Source organism: Chenopodium album, chromosome 8 (assembly GCF_948465745.1).
Source record: "Chenopodium album chromosome 8, dcCheAlbu1.1, whole genome shotgun sequence".
Taxonomy (NCBI): Eukaryota; Viridiplantae; Streptophyta; class Magnoliopsida; order Caryophyllales; family Amaranthaceae; genus Chenopodium; species Chenopodium album.
The window spans coordinates 39,641,741-39,667,276 of NC_137841.1; the positions used below are offsets into that span (position 1 = coordinate 39,641,741).

Sequence of the window (25,536 nt, forward strand, 5' to 3'; positions counted from 1 at the left end):
TTCATATCTCAAAAAAATCGTCGTAATGCACTTTATTATTATCCATGAATTTGTATAGCATTGAATATTTAATAGGATAAAAGGTTGAATACGTTAGAATATGGTTGTAAATTAAACGGTAGGGATGATTATATAGTTAGGAGTGTTAAGGATTTAATTTTAATCCTTAAAAAAAAGTGTAAGGGGTTAAATTAAAACAAGGGCAAATATGAAATATAATTTTTTTAAAAAAATAAAATTATGCCTGCATTTAGGTAAAATTATGCCTGCATTTAGTACTCCCCTTTTAGATATTGTAGTCGATTTGGCTCAAGTTGAAAAGGTTGAAATTGTGGCAGAAAATGAACGAGAACAAGGACGACGGCTAACCTGCGAGGCTGTAACTACCCACTTACCTACCCTCTCATGTTCACCAACCCCCTCCATTCACAAACTTAAATAAATCAAACCAAATAAATTCCAACTTTTTTTGCCTAACTTCATAATATATTCATCATCTTTCATTTCCCATCTGTTCTTTTCTACTACTCCAACCCACAATTAGCTTAATCTTAATTATTTTTCTCTAAGCTTCGACCTTCAATGGCGTCGTCTCTCTCTTCCAACCAATTCTTGGGTTCTGCAACTTCGAATGCGCTTGGATCTGCTAATTCTGGCTTTCGCAAATTATCGTCTCCTCCTGTTCAAATCTCTTTCGGCCGAAAACCTGGGAAATTTGGTATATTTTGATCATTTTGCTGTTTTTCAGTATTTTAATTGCTTATATCTGATTGACTGATTAATATTTTGCTGCTAGAATTACAATTTGTAGTAATATTGAAATTTAATGTGCATTAATACAATTTTGATGCAATTTGTATGATCAAGTTTAGAGTAGGAGAGAAGCGCAGTCATTTGACTTTTTAATATAGTTTTGACTTTTGAGTAAGATAAATGATGATATTTATGAATGTGTTTTGGCATGAATTCGCTTTGATATTTTTTTTTGAGGAAAAATTAGCTTTGATATTTGATAATTCTAAGGATAGGATTGAAACAGCAGATAAAATAGTTATATCTGTGTGGCTGGATTTGTTTATAATTGACATTTTGTTGTGTTTAAGGGGCCAGAATTGGACCTTGATAAGTACTCGTATGAGTTTGTTGTGATGAAAAAATGTTGGTACCCATGGCCTCGTCTTGCTCAGGATTTACATTTAACTTTTGGAAGTGCGACATAGAAAGAAGTCCCCATGAGTTTTACGGTATGTGAATGGTATACGGAGTTGAAGTTTAGTAAAGGCATTATTGAAATGAGTCTAACAAGATCACATGATTATATATTTTGGTACACGGTTGAATAAATATTGGCAAGGTTTATTTCAGAAAGAAAATTTGCAAAAACTAGAATTTAGGAAATCTATAGCTAATGTAGGAGTGTTCATGAAGAACTTTAAAGATTTTCTTCTCCTGAGTAGGATTAAAACATAGGTCCTTTGACATTTTTTTTTATTGAGAGGTACAAGGTGATGTTTATATTGATAGCCAAAATTTTAGGGCGTTAGGGAATATGGGATGCTCTATTGCAGCTTGTTTAGGAAGAAAAAAAAAAAAAAAAAGAGTAAGAAACTAGTTGGAAGTAAAAGGATATATGTAACTTTCATGTGTTTGATCTTGACAATTCCAAGGGAATCAATTGTAAAGTAGAAGAAGGGATAGAGAAGACCCTTATGAAAACTTCATGGATGGATTATTCTTCATCTTGTGGTTTGTGAATGTTAACAGTCAAAGATAGAAGTTGAAGGTTTTTTTTTTTTTAAAATGTTTATTTTGAGCTGAACACATCAACTATTCATAGTAAATACTTTGTAAATTTTAGCTATATCTTTCTGTGTATTAGAAACAAGCAGTAACTTAGTAGAAATTATCATTCTGCTTTGTTCATCACAGAAGTTCAAGCTGCTGGAAGTACATATGGAAATTATTTCCGTGTTACAACATATGGTGAATCACATGGTGGCGGCGTTGGTTGTGTGGTTGATGGCGTCCCACCTCGACTTCCCTTATCTGAGGAAGATTTACAAGTAGATCTTGATAGAAGGTAATTGACATTGAGGTTAAACTGCACCGTTTCCTTGACCCAATACTTTTGTAATAGTGGATAATTGGATGTATAAGCAAGAATTGGAATGAAGAAAACTGAATGATTTTACATTATAATGGTCATTATTGAATTATCCATGTCGATATTTTCTATACACACTCATGAAACACTTTCAGTGGTATTGAAGTGTATCTATTCTTTGATTTTGGTATATATAAATGGATTCCTGATGAGCTTGACCTGGTTTTTGTTGGTGTTGTGGATTATTCTCTTTGTGTTGTTTGTTATATATTTTGGTTGTTGGTTTCAAGGAATTTTTTGATTTTTTCTTATTTTATGATATAGGAGGCCCGGCCAAAGCCGGATTACTACCCCAAGGAAAGAGACAGATACTTGCAAAATTATTTCTGGAGTTGCTGAAGGTAAATTAAATATGTAGAATTTTAATATTTAGCAATTTTAGTTCTTATCACTTGTGACCTTAATAGTGATATTTTAACTTGTAGGAATGACTACTGGATCACCAATTGCAGTAAATGTACCTAATACTGACCAAAGAGGGGGTGTAAGTATTTCTGGCTACATGTTAAATTAATTTTTATTGTATTGCACATTGTCCATCGTGTAATTAGACATGCAATACTATTGGTTATTGTCCTGTCACTTTATTAATTGCTTAAATATTTGAAGATGACCTTTTAAAAAAATAAAGTAAGTGGTTAACTTTTCCTTATTCACAATGAAATACTACGTATAATGATTACATTGATAGAAGAACTAGCTTAAATTTGTAACTATTATGATTGCATGCTTATGCAACATGTGTATATCAATATCATAATGGCATTTGATTGATATTTTGTTTGGTGTTTGATTTACGTTGGGGCCATTAATGATTTTAAGTGGAAATAAATTTGTGTCTTAAGATTTTTTTTTTTTTTTTTTTTTTTTTTTTAATTTTATTTTGGATGGTTGCCTTTAAAAGTTTAAATTCTCCCTTTTTATAGCACTTTCTCACGATTGTCGGTGCATAACTTGAACCATTGGTATCTTTAATTATCAATAAGTAAACATCATAGACATTGGTACATTAAAAGTCATTGAGATGTAGGTAACAAAATCCTATATGAATATGTTCTTTCTAGGAGTATAAATCACCTAAAATGGATAAAGTAGAGTGTGTTAGACTGACAAAAAAATAGGTGTTTCATATGAAAATAAAAAGAAAAAGGTTGAATAAAACTATAAAATAAAATAATAAGAATTTTGTTATTGTGAAAAAAGCTCTTTTTTTTAATTATTTTTTTATTTGCTTGAATTACGAAGACTTATGGCATTGCTCTCTTACCAGGACTATAGCGAAATGTCAAAAGCTTATAGGCCATCTCATGCTGATGCAACTTATGATTTCAAGTATGGTGTTAGATCCGTACAGGTAATCTCCAATTGATTTGATTTGATCTTTTTGGTTTTCAGAAAATTGCATATAGAGAAATGTTCCTGGTTATATTGAATTGTTGTCACTGGAATTGCAGGGTGGTGGAAGATCTTCTGCCAGAGAAACTATTGGAAGAGTTGCAGCTGGAGCTATAGCTAAGAAGATACTTAAGAAGTTCGCTGGAACTGAGGTAAATCATTCATTTGCATCTAATTGGTTAGTGTGGATGGTTGCGACTTTATTGCATCCAATTAGGCATGAAACTTTAAGTAGCTTTATTCTGCCGAAATAATTTGCTTGTTTCCTGTCACATTTTTGAGTTACTTTCAAGATTTGAAAAGCCAAGTTGGCATTAGATTTAAGTTACATTTGCCAATTTTGTAAATACAAATGACTTTTTTCTGATGTAGTATGTGCAAGAATAAAGATGCGCATTTTTTTGGTACTTCCACTATTACTGATTACCTCACTTTTTTCCTATGGGTTTTAATTGTTTCACTTTATTTTACGACGTTCATTGTTGGCACATGATACTGTACAGGTTCTTGCTTACGTATCCCAAGTGCACAAGGTGGTTCTGCCAGAAGGAATTATTGATAATGATACGTTGACTCTTGAACAGGTATGGTTTGCACTTTCAATCTCACAAGTTAACCTTTTTATAAGGCATTCCCGAGTCCAATTTTCAATGGAGAACTTGATCTTGATGAAATTGTGCTTAATATAAATTATCTACTATTTATATTGGTTTGGGTTGAGGATGAATATTATTGAAATGAAAATGTTTGCCTGTTTGCTTGATAAAAAATTGTTAGTTAAAGACTCCAAATCACCTTTGTATTTTTGTAAAACTCCTTTACTGATATGGAGACTCGTGTGTAGTTGTTGGAAATTATCGAAAAACTTTATGTATCCTTGTTGGATACTTGTAACGAGCATAATACATATGAAGAGTTAGAATAACATAGATTCAATAAAATCTGGTAATTCAACCGTGGAAATTTTACGTAGGATAGGTTATTGGGTGTATACAAAGACAGTGCCCATTCCACCTGATATTCTATTGAAAGTCACTCGACCCTGCAAATATTGAAATTTAATGATTTTACTCTGCATCTTAAAAGTGAAAACTACCCCAGATTTACTAGAAAACTTGTGTTATATGTGGCTTGCCATTATAGTAGTCTAAATATCTTATAAGGCATAATGTTTTGGCCTTTTGGGTTAATAAGTGCGCCATTGAGGTTCAATAAGGCATAATTCCTATCATGTTTGATTTGTGCAAGGCATAACACCTTTGCCACTTTAATAGAGATGGGATAGGACCATGACTTGAAATCACGAAAGTAAAGAAGAAAATTATATCTCAGTTTTTGATATTTAAGTTCATTTGAACGTGATAAATGAGGATGCCAAAAAGTCTAAATGAATATCTCATGCTTTTGAGATGCTCAGCTATCCCAAATTAATTCAAGCACATTAATTCAGCATTTCAACTCCTTAGATACTGTTTTTCCTTTCTATTTACCAACTATTTATAAAAATTTAGGTCCATTTACTATCTTTTAACTAATTCTCTTCCTCAAGGCATTCTCGAATCCAAACAAAATCTTCAAAACTATAAATCTTATTCACTTAGGCCTAGTACATAGCATGATTATTAAGACGGTCATTTGCAATGGATCGACCCAATCCAACTCCACCAATTCAAGTTTATACAAGAAGGTGCAAGTATACAGATCAAGGACAACATTAGCAGCAATTTTGAAATCAACAAAAGAAGACAAAACGGCAAAAGAAGACAAAAGAATTGATTGAATGTAATGTTTATGTATGAGGACAACTTGTTTTAATTGCTAGGTTACATTAGGGAAAGGGGATCCTTAGTATTTAAGGCAAAAAGAGGGAATGAGAATGTTGTGTGAGTTTTGATGTTATCCTATAGTAGTAGTAGTAGTAGTAGTAGTGCACTCCAAGCTTCCACCTTTATTGCAATAGCAGTAGCAGTAGCATAAGTTGTAGCCGTTAACTTCATCTTCAACCAACAAATCCCCAAGCTTCCTCTGTTTTTCTTGTGTGTTATACTATCTGATTGATTGTCTCTGAGTCTTGAGTCTATTGCAAGTGGTATCAGAGTACTCGATCATGGTGACCCCGACACCGACCTAACGAGCTGACGCCGTAGATGAGAAACCGGGAGAAGTGGAATCCCGGTTGCAGACCATGGATGGAAAGTTCGACTTACAGGAAGCCCATCTCAAAAGCATTGCTGAGAAGTTCGGGACGTAAGAAGCCACTATTGAGAGGGCGGTCCAAGCAGTCCGAAAGGAAGCGGTCGGAAGAGGCCAAAGCCAGAACCGGAGAATAGGATCGACAGTTTTCGGATTGATCATGATCGAATGGCGGCGATTAAGAGGGAGAACAACAAAAAATTGCGAGAGGAGGTGAAAAGGATCGCTGACCGCAACCCATCATACAACCCATTCTCAACCTAGAGGCGACGGCTGTTGGAGTACCGGTGTTGGCGGCACTGACAATCGAGCGCAGTGGAAGCACCAAAAGCTTGACATGCCGCTATTTGAGGGAATCGATCTGGATAATTGGATAGTAAGGGCGAAGATGTTTTTCGATTTTTACTAGTTGACAGAGAGAGAAAAGCTCAAAGCTTCGGTGGTGGCCATGGACGGCTTCGTCCTTAAGTGGTATCAATGGGAGAAGAAGAGAAGACCGGTAGTGGGGTGGCTCGATTTGAAACAGCGGTTGCTACACGAGTTTCGACCTTCTCACTCAGGGTCATTATATGAGCAATGGTTGGCTGTGAGTCAAGAGGGAGGATCGGTGGAGGAGTACAGGAGGAGCTATATAAAGAAAGCTGCACCATTGGAAGGAATACCAGAGGGATGTTGGGCTAGTTTATCAACGGACTGAGGGGTGACATAAAAACGGAGCTCCAAAAACCCGTTTAATTTAGAGGATGCCATGGAGTTGGCAGGTCGGATAGAGGAGAAGAAACGGGTTAATTAATCTAAGAAGGCTCCAACTGCTAGGTTTAAATTTGGGCCGGCCCAAACCTCATTTCACACCCCTATCCCATCTAAACCTAGTGGGTCTGGCTTGATCCAAACGTATGGGATCCCAAACCATACGGGCCTGCGAAAACGTGGACTAAGCCTCTTGAGTCCCAAGGTTTTGTAAATATGACATCCCCAACGGGAAACTCACTGAGTGGAAGCTCCGGCTACATGCGCCGCCTCACTGAAGCGGAACTACAGGAACGAAGGGCGAAAAATCTGTGCTTTAGATGTGATGAGAAATAGGGAGTGGGTGACAGGTGCAAGAGGAAGGAGATGAGTGTTCTTTTGGTGGCGGGGGAGGAAGAAACACCGCTAGAAGAAGGGGAGGAGGAACTGGAGGATGAGGAGATGGGTGTGTCACTGTGTTCGGTGATTGGAATTTCTAACCCAAAAACCATGAAGTTGAGGGGGGAGATTGGAGGTAGAGAGGTGGTGGTGATGATAGATCCGGAGCGACGCACAACTTTACGCAGCGGTTCCCATAACAAAGGGTAGGGTATTTTGCGTAGCCCTTGGGAATGGGGAAATAGTGAAAGGGCAAGGCGTTTGCCAAAAGGTGGAGGTTAAATTGAACGGCGAGGTGTTGGTGGTGGAAGACTTTCTACCTCTTGAATCGGGCAATGCCAGCATTATCCTTGGTATACAATGGTTGGAGAAATTGGGTTCGGTTACGACCAACTGGAGGACTCACATCATGAAATTCTGGTCGAAGGGCAGCCGGTTACCATCAAGGGTGACCCTTCACTTGAGAAGACGCAGGTTTCCTTAAAGGCCATGATAAGGACCTTGTGTAAAGAAAAGCACGGATTGTGGGTAGAGTTGAGTAAAATAGAAAGGAAGGAGGAGCAGGGGAAGGTGACAGAAGACCCTCCACAGCAGCCACCTCTATTCTTGGCCGAACTGTTCCACCAGTTCTAGCATGTCTTTGACATGCCGAGTGGGCTGCCACCACACCGACACCATGAACACTCCATTGTTCTAAAGGGGGGAAGCGACCCGGTTAGTGTTCGGCCGTATTGTTATCCCCAAATTCAAAAAGATGAAATTGAAAGATTGATTCAAGAGATGCTCCAAGCCGGCATAATTCGACCTTCCACGAGTCCGTTTTCGAGTCCGGTTATTCGTGCAAAGAAGAAGGATGGTTCGTGGCGTTTTTGTGTGGATTATAGAGGCTTGAATAAGGAGACAGTCCCGGATAAATTCCTTATCCCGGTCATAAATGAGTTACTTGACGAACTACATGGAGCGAGGTGGTTCACCAAGTTGTACTTGAAGTCCGGCTATCATCAAATTAGAAGATGTGCACAAAACCGCATTTCAAACACATGAGGGACATTACGAGTTCTTAGTTATGCCCTTCGGATTAACGAATGATCCGGCCACTTTTCAATCACTCATGAATGAGGTGTTCAAGCCGTTTTTGAAGAAATTTGTGTAGGTGTTCTTTGATGATATATTAGTGTATTGCAAGGAAGAAGAGGAGCATAAGGCCCATGTGAAGGTGGTCTTGGAAACATTGTCTAAGCATAGCTTATATGCCAACTTGAAGAAGTGTGAGTTTGGTAAGAGAGAAGTGGCCTATTTGGGGCATGTGATATCGGTTGAAGGGGGGGCCATGGATATGGACAAGGTGAAGGCTATTGTAGAATGGGAGGAGCCTAAGAATTTGAAGGAGTTGAGAGGCTTTCTAGGTCTCACCGCATACTATCGGAAATTTGTGGCTAATTATGCACAAATTGCCGGACCTCTAACCACTCAATTGAAGGACAACTTTAGGTTGAATCAAGAAACATCACAAGCATTTGCGGCACCCAAATCTGCCATGACAACAACCCCCGTATTGGCAATGTCGAATTTCCAACTTGAGTTCATAATTGAGACCGATGCCTTGGGGTTTGGTGTAGGGTCCGTGATGATGCAACAAGGGAAACCAATTGCATATTTTAGCAAGTTGCTTGGGGTGAGGAATCAAGCAAAGTCTATATATGAGAAAGAACTAATGGCGATTAGTTTGGCGGTCATGAAATGGAGGCACTACCTCTTGGGAAGGCGGTTTGTGATTCACACCGATCAACAAAGTTTGAGGTTCTTAACTCAACAAAGGGAAGTCGGGGGTGAATATCAAAAATGGATGCGGAAATCGATGGGTATGGACTTTGACATACAATACAAACCCGGGCCTTCTAATAGAGTGGCTGATGCTGTTTCGAGGAAAGGGGGTGGGCAAGCCCAATTGGCTGCTATGATTTCGACTCAAGGGATAGATTGGGCTAAGCTGGAAGACGAGATATCTAAAGATCCCTGGCTGAGTGAGCTGACTGGCAGAAAATTCGGGTGAAGGCAGGGGGTTCACTCTGTGTGGCAGGATGGTATGGTACAAGAGAAGAATGGTAGTATCGAAAAATTCGAAGTACATTCCCAAGCTATTGCAAAATATCATGATTCACCCATGGGAGGGCATGAAGGAGAGGTAAAAACCTATCTTAGGATAGCCACGGATTGGTTTTGGCCAGGGTTGAGGAAGAGAGTGGGAGAATATGTGCGGTTGTGTGAAGTGTGCCAAAGGAGCAAGTCCTCACCACAAGTCCCTGCCGGATTGCTTCAACCGCTTCCCGTGCCGGAGGTTGTTTGGGACGACATTACTATGGATTTCATAGAGGGATTGCCGCTCTCTAAAGAAGTTAATGTGATCTTGGTGGTGGTAGACCGGTTGTCTAAGTACAGCCACTTTGTGGGCCTTAAGCACCCTTTCAATGCTCTCAAAGTAACCAATGTGTTTGTGAAAGAGATAGTTTGCTTGCATGGGTTCCCATCCTCTATAGTCTCCGATCAAGACAAGGTTTTCATGAGCCTCGTTTGGAAGGAACTATTTCGGCTGCAAGAGACACACCTTAATCGAAGCACTGCATACCACCCTCAATCGGGTGGCCAAACTGAAGTTGTAAACAAGTGCTTGGAAGCTTACCTTCGTTGCTTCGTAACTAATTAACCGAAAACTTGGGCTCAATAGCTGCCTTGGGCTGAGTACTCGTATAATACCTCACCACACATCTCAACTAAGATGACCCCTTCTAAGGTGGTGTATGGTCGTGATCCACCTAAAATCTGGAGGGTGAGGGAAGATGCGACTATGGTGAAAAGCTTGGAAGAAGGACTGCTTGAGAGGGACTTAATTTTGGATGAGTTGAAGATGAATCTTAATAGGGCACAGCAGCTCATGAAAGAGAATGCGGACAGCAGAAGGGAAGTGGAATTTGAGGTTGGAGATTGGGTCTATCTGAAATTGCAGCCATATCAGCAGCAATCCATAGCAAGTCGTCCTTTTGAGAAGCTTGCTGCGCGCTATTATGGACCTTTTGAGGTCATCCAACGAGTGGGGAAGGTAGCTTACCGCTTGAAATTACCTGAGGACAGTAAGGTCCATTCGGTTTTCCATGTCTCTCAACTGAAGAGAGCAGTGGGGGGACACACCAGTCCACCCAACTCTTCCCACTCAGCTTACTGCTAACCTGGAATTGGAAGTGGAGCCTGAAGAGGTGCTGGCAGTGCGCAAAAGAGAAGAGCAGGGCAAAACTCACACTGAAGTTTTGCTCAAATGGCTGGGGTTGCCCGAGTTTGAAGCAACGTGAGAGGACTACGAGGCTATTAATATGCGGTTTCCATCCTTCCACCTTGAGGACAAGGTGAATGTCTTGGGGGGGAGTAATGCAATGGATCGGCCCAATCCAACTCCACCAATTCAAGTTTATACAAGGAGGCGCAAGAATACAGATCAAGGACAGCAGTAGCAGCAATTTTGAAATCAGCAATTTTGAAATCAACAAAAGAAGACAAAACGGCAAAAGAAGACAAAGGAATGATTGAATGGAATGTTTATGTATTGTGCCACACTGGCAAATGAGGACAGCTTGTTTTAATTGCTAGGTTACATTAGGGAAAGGGGATCCTTAGTATTTAAGGCAAAAAGAGGGAATGAGAATGTTATGTGAGTTTTGATGTTATCCTAGAGTAGTAGTAGTAGTAGTGCACTCCAAGCTTCCACCTTTATTGTAATAGCAGTAGCAGTAGCATAAGTTGTAGCCGTTAACTTCATCTTCAATAAACAAATCCCCAAGCTTCCTCTGTTTTTCTTGTGTGTTACTGTTTAATTGATTGTCTCAGACCTGAGTCTATTGCATCATTGTCCCACTTTTCATCGCACTTGAAATAAGACCCTGATTCATCTAGCATCGCTGCTTTTACAGGTTAGATTTAAAATTCATCAATGGCTTGGTTATGAGTCTATGGCAATGTAATCCCGGGACTTGTTATTGGATAAAAGTATGGTTTGGGTGGGGTTTTGTAAGGTTATGGGTCTGGGAAATTGAAAATTGGATTGACGGGGTTGAAAAATGCTGGGTTGGGTTTATTGCGTGCTCCAAAAATTGAGTTGAGGGAATGGGTTTTGTGTAATATCAAAGCTCAAGTCCTATTTTGTTTAAGTAGCAGTAAGGACATGAAGAAAAGAATTAAAAATTCTATGGGATAACATAGTTGTAAAGAATTTAAATCTGAAGATATCTTATTTGTTGAATTTGAATCCATTACCAGCTTCCTCTTGCTTAGGTATATGATGAAAAAAGAAGCTAATTCATTAATCCTTCCTGCAATATATAATTCTGTCTCAGTTTCTTCATCAAACTTAAAGACATTTTCTATGGTTAAGGTGTAATTTTCAAAGCAAGAGATAGTCCTTTTTCATACTCTGTACTCTGTAGAATAAAGATGAAGTATGGTGAACCAGGCAACAAAACAGGAAATTTTGAAAACTGTTGTGTAACAGGGTTGGACTTTGAAACTGCTTGCTTCAATATGACCTTGAATTATTTCACGGATTTTCATAAAATATAAGAAATCCGTAACACTGGATTCTCGAGATTTCTCTGTCTACTAGATGCTTTTCTGGATTCCCATCTTCAAGCTTATTTCAGCATTTTGCAGTATAAGAATCAAGAGCAATTGATTTTAGTTGGTAGAGAAAGAACTTTAATTTTCTTCTACAATTACGTGCATGATAGGTATTCTCTAACTCATTGTAATTCAAGCTCCTACATTCCCTCCAAGTGAGTAATCACTTTGATAATCCGTCGCAAAATACTTGTTTTGAATGGATCAATTTAAAAAAAATGCCAGCTCGCAATGACAAATCCCTGCTAGCTTATAAGTCTGAGATTATGATTCATAAACGCTGTGATTGTTTAAATGTAAAAGGTCAAAACCCCAGTAATCCAAGTCAAGCTATACACCTGAACCTGGGCAACAAATGGCAAGAAATGTGCATTACCTTTGGGACTAGAATTGTAGTATTGATCCAATTTTAGATTTTTGGCCGTTTCTCTTGCTGAAGGACTTCTGTTAAAGATTTTAAGGATGGGCATTCGCAAGGATATATTGACGTAGCAGATATTTGGCTTGAGTGTAATTTCCACAAATTACTGACTTCCATGACCAAAGATGTAGAATGTCCCAGGTTTTATGAGTGATAGGATAGAGAATGGGTAAAAACTGGTTCTGTTCTAATATTCTTTTCAGGAATTATTGTTTTTAAATATTCCAGTTTTTATCAGACTAAAGGAACAAGCAAAGAGGAAATTGACCGATATTAGTATATTTACTGAGTTTCAATTCCCAGTTTTCCAAATCTTGGTGATCTAGTGAATAAGCCAATATGTAGCAGATTCGAGATAATAGAGGTGAAATTTGACCAAATTACTGGGCGTTTGCAACAAATAAACAGGCAACACTTTGTAAGAAGTCAGTTGATACTTCAGTTCTGTTTAAATTGAGCTGTTGGCCAATTAAGTGATTAAGCAAGAGGATAGCCGAAATCTTGGTTTTTTTGGTCTCTAGACTGAATCAATTGTTCTGGTAGTTTAGATTGTTACAAATATTTGGTTTATGCAATTCCTACCGGAGGAAGGTATGCTTGAGAAACAAGTGAAAGAATCCATCTTTAATCAGCCAGTGGATCTCTCTAGTCCTCTAAAGGCCATATCTACCAACGTCTATCCCATGGGGATTTAGTTTACAGGAAGTTACTTAAACGCCATAAAGTAGTATATGAACACCAAGCTTCTGTAATCCAGATTGCACTTTCTTATATCTTCTTCTTGAACCAATCAATGCTATTTCATATGGAAGTGGCTGAATGAGTTTATATATTTCTTCTAGCTTAAGGGTGTAAATGTAGGGTCTTTTATTTTATATACTACCTCCGTTTCGCATTATCTGCAACAAACTCCCTTTCACATTCCCCAAGACAAAATTTCTGAAGCAAAAATTAGTAAAAAAAAGAACATGTGATTAATTGGATGAGAGAGAGTAAACACCACCTTGTAACTCACCCTCTCACCACCACTAAGATCTGAAACACCACCACCCAAAACCCACCCGACCAACTCACGCCACCACCAATTAGCTTGCACCACCACCCAAAAACCCACCCAACCAATCGCACCACCACCCAAAATCCACCCAACCAACCCGACGTCCCGACTAGCCACCAATCAACTCGCATCGTCGCACCACAACCCAACAAAACCACCCAACCAACCTGACCAGCCACCAATCAACTCGCACCACAACCTAACAAACCCGACCAGCCAATGAACCCACCAAACCAACCAACTCGACCACTACTAATTTAGATCTGAAACCACAACTTACCACCATCCAATTTCGATTTTGAAAAGGGGAAAAGAGGCGGCGGCGACGACTTTGATAAGGGGAAAAGAGCCGCCGGCGGCGAACTTGCGAGGTAAAATATTCGGTGGTGCGGTGGATAATAGAGAAGATAGAAGAGAGAGAACTGAGAGAAGAGATGGTGTGGTAGGTGGTGGTGCGGTGGAATGGTCGGTGGTGTGGTGGATCTGGGTGGTGGTGGTGGTGCGTTGGTTGTGCGAGAAGAGAGTGAAGAGAGATGAAGGTTGGTGCTGGTGGTGGTTTACAGGGAGGAGAGAGTAAAAATGGTGATGGTGGTGGTGGATATGGTTGTGAGGGAGGAGAGAGAATGTGGGTTAGGGTTTTAATTATGGATAAATTAATTTGGGTTAAAGAATTAATATGTTGTTTATTAATGTTAAGTGTAGTTTAGTAAGGGTATGGTGGTAATTTAACACAAAAAATTTTACTAAAAGAGGAAACTTTTTTTTTGTTGCACATAATATGAAGCTTCCCTAAATGGAAATTGTTGCAGATAATGCGAAACGGAGGTAGTAGTTGAAGTTTGGTGACTGGAAGCTGCTGCATCAATTTACTACAATATTTTTATTTGTGTGTTTCTCAGGTGTATTATGTTACTCTTGAAATATACAATCTCTATGTTTCTTATTTTCCTTGCAGAAAGTATGATCATGTGTTAGTTAAATTTCCGGAATTAGTTATGAATTCTATTTCTATTATTCATGACAAGGTTTCTCTTTCTCAATTACTTTCAGATAGAGAGTAATATTGTCAGGTGCCCTGATCCAGAATATGCAGAAAAAATGATTGCAGCTATAGATGCAGTTCGAGTTAAAGGAGATTCCGTTGGTGGTGCTGTCACTTGTATAGTTAGAAATCCTCCACGTGTAAGATCTCTTTGCTCTACCTGTGTTACTAGTTCCATGAGTCATTGCTATCCTCATAGAAGCTTTTATAAAATTCTAAGGCTTTGCCCATTTTAGTACTGACTAAATGTCTCTTTAAATTTGTTAATAAATAATATAATACTAGGGACTTGGTTCACCAGTTTTTGACAAACTTGAAGCTGAACTGGCTAAAGCTGCTCTGTCATTGCCCGCAACAAAGGGTTTTGAGTTTGGCAGTGGTTTTGCAGGTAGATGATGTAAACATTTCCTACCGAGAAGTTGACTTTTTCTGTTACAAGTGTTTGATTAGAGTTTGAATTGTTTTTATGCAGGTACCTTTATGACTGGGAGTGAACACAATGATGAGTTTTACATGAATGAACTGGGGAAGATTAGGACAAAAACAAATCGTTCTGGTGGTATCCAGGTTAAACCATTTACTAGTTTTATGTGATCGTTGTTTCATCTGTGTATTGATACTCCATAGATTGCCTGGGATTGTTGAAGCTGTATTTTTTCCATGAGCAGGGTGGAATATCCAATGGTGAAACTATTTATATGAGAATAGGTTTCAAGCCGACCTCTACAATTACAGTGAGTTCCCTTTCATGTTCTTTGCTCGGTTTTTGAATTTACACTGATTGTTTTCCCTAGTTATTAAGGTTATTTGTTTACCTAATGCGTGTAAAAGAATGTGAGAAAATTTGGTGGTTTATGTCATGGTCTTGCAGAAGAAACAACATACTGTTACAAGAAATAAAGAGGATACAGAACTTATTGCTCGAGGGCGGCATGACCCTTGTGTTGTCCCACGAGGTATGCTTCCATTTTTATTTATTTAATGTTTGTGCTATAAACTAGTGTGCTAAATATCTCCTGTATTTGATTGGTTTCAATGCAATGCCTTGAAATGCAATTCTACAAACAAAATTAATTAATTTTTTAAAAAAAATTTTGGAAAAATTGACGGGAATAATCCCAACTTTACTCGATTAGCCCAAAATAATCCCAACTTTCTATTATTTTTAAATAATCCGAATTTTAACACTAATTTACTTTGAGTAGTCCCATTTGACTGGTGACCGGTTACACAAACTTTGAATTATTATAATTATTATTATTTACATAAATAATAATAACTATTATTAAGTAATTAATTAATTAAATAAACCTCTTCCACCAACCACCCTCCTTCCGGCTACAATACATTCGTTCCCCCATCTCCGCCCAACCCAGCCCCCTCCCCCGTCAGCGCTGCCCCTTTTCCCTACCCCTTGCTAGCCCTTGCCAGCAATTAGTAATATGTGCACCTACAAATAGGTGCACCACGTCTATACTTTTGAACATTTAGAAAAAAAAAATGAACATTTAGTAAAAAAAATATGAACACGTCACAAAAACTAAACATTAACATGCAATTTTTGTGTTCATATTTTATAAGGAAATGTTCATTTTGTATTCAGTAAATGTTCAGTTTATATTACAAACCCATTGAATTATTATGAGTCAGACCTAACTCATAATAATTCAAGATTTGCGATTGTTCAGATTTTTAACTAAATGTTCAAAATTTGTTGTTCATATTTTTTTTACTAAATGTTCAAAAGTATAGGTGTGGTGCATTGCGACTGTTTAGATTTTCTTATTAAATGTTCAAAATTTGCGATGTTCAGATTTTTTTACTAAATGTTCATAATTCGCGATTGTTCAATTTTTTTTTTTTACTAAATGTTCAAAAGTATAGGCGTGATGCATTGCGATTGTTTAGATTTTTTAACTAAATGTTCAAAATTTTCGATGTTTAGATGTTTTTACTAGTTCAAAATTTGCAATTAAATTTGCAATTGTGCAGATTTTTTTACAAAATGTTCAAAAGTATAGGCGTGGTGCATCTATTTCTAGGTGCACCATGATGCATCTTAAAATTTGCGCTTTGCCGGAGTAGCAACTGAAGGAACCGCCGGAGGCCCATTTGTTGTCGATAATGACCTGGCCGGCCCTACTCAATATCACAGCGTAATCTGAGGCTCGTGATTTGGGGACAGACCTAATTGGGCCAAAATCACTAGCATTAGTCTCACCAGAAAATTTGGGTTGAAACTCAGTTTTCTTGTCCCATGAATTCGGCGGCATTGGCTTGGATTCCGACACCGGCGACCATAGAAATTAATAAATTTAAACCAATTAATAATCATAATAATATTTTTGAAAAAAATTAATAAACTTAAGCCAATTAGAAAGCACCACATGGCATAAGAAACCGATTATTGTTGATGACCTGTTGGGACCATTTGAAGCAAATTCAAGTTAAAGTTCGGATTAATCGAAAGTTGGGATTATTTTGGGCGAGTCGGGTAAAGTTGGGATTACTCTTGTCAATTTTCCTAAAATTTAAAACTTCGTTTTTAAAATGTTAAAAAATTGAAGTTAGTAGATTTTTTTTTTTACTCCTTCCATAATTTTCTAAAAATTGTGTTTCAGCTGTACCAATGGTGGAAGCAATGGTAGCACTAGTGCTTGTTGATCAGTTGATGGCACAATATGCGCAGTGTGAGCTATTCCCCATCAACCATGCCCTGCAGGAACCCATGGAGTTACTAGATGAGGCTAGCGTTTAAGTTTTTCCGTTGCGTGTTTTTTCAAGCCTGCAAATTAGGAACCTCGGTTTTATGCTACATGTATCTTATTTCTTTCTTTCTTTCTTTTTTTTTTTTCTACTTTTTTGGACATAATTATTTCAACTTATACCTGCAATTCTTGTAATTTGTTTGCGTTACTTTGTCCCAACTATTTATTGTTTAGAAATTCTACGAAATTAGTTTCGTTTCATAATGGAACAAATTGAATTGTCAATAAAGCTCTTCAGTTTATTACACTATTATGTAAGCATTTACTATACCTTCTGGTTTAGGTCTTTATATTGCATTCCTTGTATTAGCATTAATTATTATTTTTGAAATTTTGGGATGAACTTGTTAATCTATCTTGGAACCTGTACTATGTCTAAAAGGGATGTCAAGTAATGTCTGTTATGACACTTGGAGCATGTTAGATTAGAGTGTTTTTTGGGATGGAATGGATTCAACCAAACCATTACAATTAATAAGTGTTTGGTAAGAAGGTTTAGGTAACAATTACCATTACCTAGTGTTTCTGCAAAAGAATTTCGGATCGAAGTTGAAGGGGAGCCTGCTCGTCTGGTCAAACTGAGTCCTGCAAAACAACGAAAGTCAACTGCCTCGGGGGGTGTTCCCGAGAAAGCCCCTCTGACGGTTAAGTCAGTAAACTGTGTTTAGAGAGAGAATTTGTAGAGAGAGAGTATGTGGAGCAAGAATTAATTACCTCGCTAATCTGTGAAGATTAGCATTTATAGGAGAGGATTAACTAACTTGATTAGGGTTAGGATTAGGGTTTCTGGCCGTTTTGGGCCGTGTTAGGCCCTGTTGGGCTATATTAGGGTTTCTCGGGATGGGTGCTGTGCATGATGATTGAATTTTCCTGTTTAGGGTTTAACTAAGGGCATTTTGGTAATTTATGTATTTAATGAACGTGGGCCCACAGGGGGTCCAAACATTAGCCCCACGACAAAGTCGTAAAGCGCACTCTGCGGTTTGGGAGTTTGTCGGAAAAATATTGATCGAATGAAATCAATCGACCCGACATTTTTTTATTTTTATTTTTTTTTGGTCGAGCTCCTGGTGGGCGTCAATGCTGCTGGCAGGTAGCCTGGGCGTTGATGCTGCCTGGCAGGCAGCCTGCGAATGCTGGGCGCTGATGCTGCTTGGCACGCAGCTGCGTGCTGCTGGGCGCTGATGCTGCCTGGCACGCAGCTGCGTGCTGCTGGGCGCTGATGCCTGGTAGCGTTGCTGCTGGGCGCTGCTGCCTGGTAGGCTTGCTGGGCGCTTATGCTTGGTAGGCTAGCCGGGCGCTGATGCCTGGCACGCAGCTAGCATGCTTGTTGGGCGCTGATGCCTAGCATGCTTGCTGGGCACCAGCTCGCACCAGCACGGTGGGCGGTTTTGACTTAGGCCACCCATGGTGGGCGATAATCTTCTTGTGCATTGTAACCTTTTATCTTTATGGGCGATGATTCAACCCTCGGCTAATGGCTTCGGACTTTTTTGATCACGTTTGCACGTCTTTCCAACTTATAAAAGAGGTCGTTTTGGCGCTCGGGGTGTCATGTGGGTGATGGAGCGTCTTGGGAACCATATATTATTTTTAAGAATGCTTAAAAATGACCCATCTCGTCACCCACGGGGAGCAATGTTGTCCGTTACTTAGTAAATTTTGACGAATACTTCGGGAGGCCATAACTTGGTCCCCGGGTGTCCGAATCGAGCAAACTTTTTTTTCAACTTGTGTATTTTTTCGAGCTCTTCGTGGTGCCGCAATTGCGCAAAAAGGCCTCTAGCATGGTGAAAATGCCATTTTTCTGATTACGGTCTCACTTTTAGGCCTACCTTGGAACGGTACGGGCTTGGACCACCCCATAATGAGCCCCTATGACGGGCGATGATATAATTGATGCTTTCTAAGAGCCCCTTGGGTGGGCGATGATATAATTGATGCTTTCTAAGAGCCCCTTGGGTGGGCGATGATATAATTGATGCTTTCTAAGAGCCCATTGGGTGGGCGATGATAAGCATACATACTCTTCTGCATGAGTAACAAGTGTCTGTGACAACCTTCCCTTGCATGAGTAACAAGTGTCTGTGACACTCTTCCTTCGCATGAGTAACAAGTGTCCTTTGGCTCATTTTTCGAAGCAAATATTTCTCTTTATATATCCACATAGACACATATTTCTCATTCACAATTTCATTCTCAAAAGATTTCTAGTGAGAGAAAGCAGTGATAAAATTTAGTGAGAGAAAGTGTTTGCAACACTGTTTGGCGGAAGGAAGCTTGTGCGCTCTTGTTCGGAGGTAGTCGAGGCGGTGATCGTGGTTTAGCATCAGCCGGAGCTTCATTTAGTTGTAAGACACTACACTTTAAGGTACGCCTTTGTTCTTTTATGCTTTCTTTCTTTAATGGCATCATCGTCAAGTTCTTCTAGCATTAGACAACCATGGTGGGTTGAACAAGGTGAACCCGCCGTGGAAGTAGCACAAGATTGTTCTGCTACCTCCGGTATCCCTTATGCCGATGTGTTGCCGGATTTCCCTAGCGGGTCTCCGTACTCATCCTATGAGGAGGACTATGGTCCGGGTGAGGTGACTGTGGCCTTCTCGGAGGGAGATGGTTTATTTAATAGGCACCTTGTGAATGGTGTAGTTATAGTGATGTAGGATGCTGAAGGCCAGGACAATGAAGAACGCAATTACCAGGGCAACGCGCAGCCACTTGGGGGAGGCCTGCAAGCCTATGGGTTGAGGGCGGTGTTTCAAGAAAGAATCCGCCTAGGCCAAATCTCACGGTCCATGATTGAGCAATATGGTGTAACCGGCCAATACGTGGGGTATGCTCCTGAAGATGGAGACACTCCGACGACTCCACCTCCAGGGTGTACCGCTGTATATTGGGGTTTACTGAAGCAGGGGATGCGCTTTCCCCTTCACCCTTTTGTCAGGACTTTGTTGCGGGAGTACAACTTAGTCATTTGCGATTTGACGCCTAACTCTTGGCTGAAAGTGTACTCTTTTTTGGTGGTTTGTACCATGATAGGGCACACTCCAACTTTAAGGCTTTGGAGAAACTTGTTCAAATTGATACCCTCTAAGGATTCAAATTTTGGTCATGGTTGGTGGGCCTTTCGCATCCGCAATGGCTACAAAGTGGTGCACGACCAACAATCAAACGTAAAAAACTGGCATGGCCAGTTTATGTTTGTTTACTGTCGTACTTGGGACATCCCATTGATCCCGAATTTAGGGTAACCCAATTTGAGTTTAAATTTCGACGTTCCACCCATGAACAGGAAGGAAGCTGTAGTTGCCCTTTTGTTGGAAACTAAGGGTCTCGTGGTCAATGGCGACGCTGTTCAATTACCCATGAATTGGATACCCAACCGAGCCTTTCTAGAGGATGAAAAGAAGCTTTGTACAATTGGCCTTGGCTTTCGCTCAGAGGGTATGCTAGAAGGGGGGGTCTTCCACACGCATTATGATTATAGGTATCTTTGTGTTGTTGTTCTAACTTCTTCCTAATTCAGTGCAGGATTCATGGATTCAGAAGCATTGAAAACTCGGAAAGCCCTTGCCCTACAAGCTGCTGCGGTGAGGAAGCTACTAAAGAACGGAACCCGGGAGATACCTCCCCTACCCTTGGTAAGCTATCTTTGTTGACTTTGAATGCATTTAATGGTTTAAATCTCACTGATCTGTCATTTTTGTAGAGGACCCAGGGGAAAGTTACCTCGGCTCCGGTGGAGATACCAGGGCAAAGCTCTAGTACGGCTCCTGAAGATTACCAAGCTCTGTCTTCAACAATGCTAGAAGGCAATGACCTGATGGTGCCATCCCCTCGGCAGATGGTGCCATCCCCTCAGCGTCCGCCAAGCCCCAAAAGGAGTAGGCGCAATGACGGGAGTGACTCATCTAGTAGGGCCTCGTTTTGGGACCTCAATGGCTCGGGAAAAGAGGCCCGTGCTGAGTCGGCTTTAGGTCACCTTTATTCGAATGTTGATGCGGACCACTTTAAAGGCTTGGATCACGAGGAAGAGTTTAGGATTATGCAACAATCATGGGCTGAGGTTTGTGACCCTCTTTCTTCTTATTGTTACTTTTATTGTTGTGTCGTGATTAACATGCCTTATTCATTATCTTTAGTATTCGGTACGGGCCTCCGCGTTAGCACAACGAGGGCTTATGGTCGCTGGCCTAGCTAAGGAAAATTATGCACTTGTACAAGAAGTCAATTCGCTTAAGGAGCAGGTTGCCAATCTACAGTCGCAACTCGAAGAGATGACGAGCCTTAAGAAAACTGCTATCGCGAAGAAGTTCCGGCTTAGAAAAGAAAAGAATCAGGTCAAGGAACAGTTGAAGACGGCTCTAGAGGAGTTGGAGTCCGCAAAGGAAAAGTTGGCAAATGTTCAGGAGCAGTTGAGGGCGGCTGGTGCTACTCAACAAGAGATGGCGAAGGCTTGGCTCCAAACAACAGACGATCGGGCCTATATTGAAGAAGAGTGCGTCGAAGCTAACGAGTTAGGGCAAGAAACGGGAGTCCGTCGCCTACAGGCTGCCTTTGAACTTGTTCACCCTGACCTTCAATTCGAGCCTCTCTATGGCAAGTACCAAGAAATCCTTAAGAGCGAGCTTGATGAGATGATGAAGAACTTTTCGCTCTGTGATGAGGGCCAAGGTAGTCAAGCCCAAGAGCATCAGCCAACCGTTGATCAATGCCCCTTGGGTGATCATCGATATCATGTGCTGAAAAAGGGGGGTCTAAGGATGATGCTTCCGAGGATGATGCTTCTAGCTCTCATTCTCATCATGCCTAGTTTCCTTTTTATTGCTTTTTCTTGCTCTTGTATCCCTTTATTTTCAAGTAGACTTGTATTTAAAGCAACTTCAATGAAGAAACAGATTGTTCTGGCTCACTTATGTTTACTTGTAATTATTATGTTTGATGCCCTTTGGTGCCCCTTGGGGCTAATGAGCCCCTTGGATGGGCGATGATGTGTCTAACGCCCCTTAGGACTCATGAGCCCCTTGGATGGGCGATGATGTGTTTAGTGTCTCGTGGGGTTAATGAGCCCTATGGATGGGTGGTAATGTGTATGACGCCCCTTTAGGGCTTATTAGCCCCTTGGATGGGCGGCAATGTGTTTAGCGCCCCGGGGGGTTAATGAGCCCTATGGATGGGCGGTAATGTGTCTGACGCCCCTTAGGGCTTATAAGCCCCTTGGATGGGCGATGATGGTAAACTTGTAGCTTAGTGGTAAAATGGAAACGAAAATTTCGAATGGAAAATATGAAGTTTGCTATTAATGGAAATTGATTACTATTGTGGCAACAAATGCACTTATTCTATGACCAAACGTCTTACAATGATGAAATGTTCACATAGCCTTTATGTGTAGTACCCATGCCCCCGTTTCATCGTGTAAGCGTTGAAAATAAACTAAATTGAATACTGAAAAACATGAATTTAAACATAAAACCTTCTGAGGTTCTCCGCGTTCCATGGTCGTTCTAAGGCTCTGCCTTCGGGAGTTTCTAGGCGAAAGGTCCCTCTTGCAACTTGTTCTGTGACCTTATAGGGCCCTTCCCAATTGGGCGATAACTTTCCTAGCTCGGGCTTGCGGCCTATGGCCTCTATATTGCGTAGCACCCAATCTCCTACTCCGATCCGCTTCTCCTTGACCCTCCTATTGAAGTGACGGGTCATTTTCTGTTTTTGTGCGATTGATCTGAGTAAGGCGTTGCCTCTTATTTCTGGTAATAGATCTAAATCCATGCTTTTGTTTTCTTCATTCACCCTATAATCGTAGAATGTGATCCTGGGCGATGGAATCCCTATTTCGACTGGTAGCACAGCCTCGTTGCCATAAACAAGGGAGAACGAGGTTTGTCCCATTGCATCTTTCGGAGTCGTTCTAGCTGACCATAGAACACCTGGTAGGTCTTCAACCCATGACCCCTTGGCCCCTTCCAACATAGTTTGTAGGCCGTGGAGTATGATTTTGTTTGCAGCCTCAGCTAGGCCATTCGCTTGAGGGTGAGATACAGCACTAAAGTTAGTGTGTATTCCAAATCTCTCGCAATACTCAACAGTCGGTCGACTATAGAATTGTCTCCCATTGTCTGACACGAGACTTCTGGGCACGCCAAACCTTGTGATGATGTTACGCCATATGAACTTTTGAATTTGCTTATCAGTGATTGAGGCTAGGGGTTCGGCCTCGATCCACTTAGTGAAGTATTCTATGGCGACCATGAGGAATCTTCTCTGCCCTGCAGCTGCTGGGAATGGTCCAAGCAAATCCATGCCCCACTTGTCAAATGGTAGGGTGGCGATGATTGTTTGTAGCGGGCTCGAGGGGAGCCTTTGCACATTGGCGAACTTCTGACACTTGTCGCACTTTTGTACTAATTTGGTCGCATCCTCCCTTAGGGTAGGCCAATAAAACCCTGCCCTTAGTGCTTTGCCTGCTATGCATCGAGCCCCTTGATGACTTCCACAAGCTCCTTGGTGTATTTCTCGTAGAACATAATCTCCATCTTCTGGGGTGATGCACTTGAGGAGGGGATGCGTGTACGACTTCTTGTATAGGTTTCCTTCGTGCCAAACGAACCATTCTTCTCGTTTCTTAATTGTGTCGGCCTCTTTAGGATCTTCTGGGAGTTTGTTGTCTCGCATGTAGTGCACTATTTGATCCATCTAAGTATCTGATCGGTCCAAGTAGTGAACTGCAGGCGCATTGATGCTTGGATGTTTGAGGACTTCCCATATTATAGAGCGAGGGCCGAGCCCCTGGGCGGAACTAGCCATTCGCGCAAGGGCATCAGCCTGTTGGTTATCTGCCCTTGGAAGATGCTTGATTTGAAATTCGGACAACGGCGAAGCAGTTTCTTTGACCTTGTTGAGATACATGCGCATGCTATCTTCCTTGGCTTCGAATTCCCCTTGGACTTGGCTCACGATTAATTGGGAGTCAGAAAAGGCATGAACTGCCATGGCTCCCGCCACCTGGCATAACTCTAGCCCTAAGATGAGGGCTTCATATTCAACCTCATTGTTTGAGGCGTTGAAGTCGAACTTGACTGCATACTCAAACTTCTCGCTGCTCGGTGACATGATCAAAATGTCGGCCCCGCTTCCTGCCTTGGAGGAGGAGCCTTCTACATATAACTGCCATGGTTTGGATCCATCATCATTAGGGCGATGAGTGCATTCGGCGATGAAGTCTGCTAGAGCTTGTGCTTTTATCGCCCTTTTAGGCTCATACTCAAGACCAAAATCTGCAAGCTGGTCTGCCCAATTTGTCATTCTATTTGAGTGGTTTCTCCCTTCGATTGCCTTCTTTATAGGATGGCTAGTCAAAACTTTTATGGGGTGAGACTGGAAGTATGGTTTCAGCTTTCGGCTTGCCATGACTAGGGCGAACACAAACTTCTCAATTTGGGAATACTTTGACTCTGCTCCCCTGTAAGCATGGCTGACGAAATATACCGGGTGTTGTGATCTATCCCTCTCGGCAACCAACACTGCACTAGACGAGTATTCTGATATAGCCAAATATAAGAACAATATCTCCCCTGGCAGAGGGGAAACAAACTTGGGAAGAGAGGCTAAGTGTTCTTTTAGCTGTTGGAAGGCGACTTCGGCTGCTGCGTCCCATTGGAACACTTTTCTCTTAAGTGTGTTGAAAAAGGATAAGCTTTTGTCTGCCGACTTTGAAAGAAACCTACCCAAGGCGGCTATGCATCCGGTCAGCCTCTGCACCTCCTTTACACTTCTAGGGGTGTGCATATCTAGGATGGCTCTGATTTTGTCGGGGTTAGCTTCAATGCCCCTCTCATCAACAAGGAAGCCAAGGCATTTGCCTCCCTTGACTCCAAACACACACTTTCTGGGATTTAACTTCATCCCATATTTTCTCAATGTCGCAAGCTGACAAGGGGAAAATGTATGTCGTTATCTACCCTTCCCCCAAGTCAAACAAAATTTGTAAACACCTAACCAACCTTATATGAATATAGGGCAAGTTAAGGGTCGATCCCTAGGGAATGCAATGATGAAAACTAGAGTCTAAGTCAAGCTACCTCGAAGATGGAGTTGATATTATGGTTGGCACTATGGTAAAATAAAGCAAGTCTAATCAAGTAAAACAAAGGTCTAAACACTAGGGATATGGGTTCCACATGCAAGTTCAATGATAATGCTAGTTTAGAGCTCAATCAATTAATTAAAGTATTGCAATGGACAAACAATAGTAGCAATCAAGAGAGTTCAAATGCTATCTCCTATAGGCCAATCTAGGTGTCACTATGAAAGGCAAATCAAGAAGAATCACAAGCAAACCCAATCAATTAGAGCAACTTTCAATTCAATTGTTCATGTCATTAAGAGTTGCAATGCAATCTAGATTAATCTTATAGGTTGATCACTCCTAGTCTAATCAATCACATGCAAAACTATGTCAACCAATTTAATTACAACAAATAAATCAATCAAAGAGCATCAACTAGCAATTTCATTAATCAAACATGCTTCCTCCTTTCCCTAGCAACTAATCTACTCACTAATCATGGTGAAATTTAAGAACAAACAACTAGATATTGCTTTAATCTTCATTTCTATATCAAAATCTAAGAGAAATCAAAATAATCAACAATATCAAATTCAAATCCAAATAAGAACAAGCAACAAGCAAAAATCAAATAGCAA

General features: G+C 40.5%; 1 protein-coding gene across 2 annotated transcripts; it reads left to right on the top strand.

The window, feature by feature from the left end:
• Positions 1 to 351: 351 nt before the first annotated feature.
• LOC145556045 (chorismate synthase 1, chloroplastic-like) lies at positions 352 to 17,077 on the top strand. Of its 2 annotated transcripts, none has more exons than XM_081617725.1 (13): positions 352 to 718; positions 1,933 to 2,080; positions 2,429 to 2,505; positions 2,590 to 2,648; positions 3,435 to 3,518; positions 3,619 to 3,711; positions 4,063 to 4,143; positions 14,071 to 14,202; positions 14,348 to 14,450; positions 14,535 to 14,629; positions 14,731 to 14,796; positions 14,934 to 15,018; positions 16,684 to 17,077. In XM_081617725.1, exons 1-13 carry the CDS (start codon positions 583 to 585, stop codon positions 16,818 to 16,820), a joined length of 1,296 nt encoding a protein of 431 aa, XP_081473851.1. In that variant the 5' UTR covers positions 352 to 582; the 3' UTR covers positions 16,821 to 17,077. The 2 variants fall into 2 exon arrangements, with proteins under 2 accessions (XP_081473851.1, XP_081473850.1); XM_081617724.1 differs by having other exon boundaries at positions 356 to 718; positions 1,930 to 2,080.
• Positions 17,078 to 25,536: the final 8,459 nt, after the last annotated feature.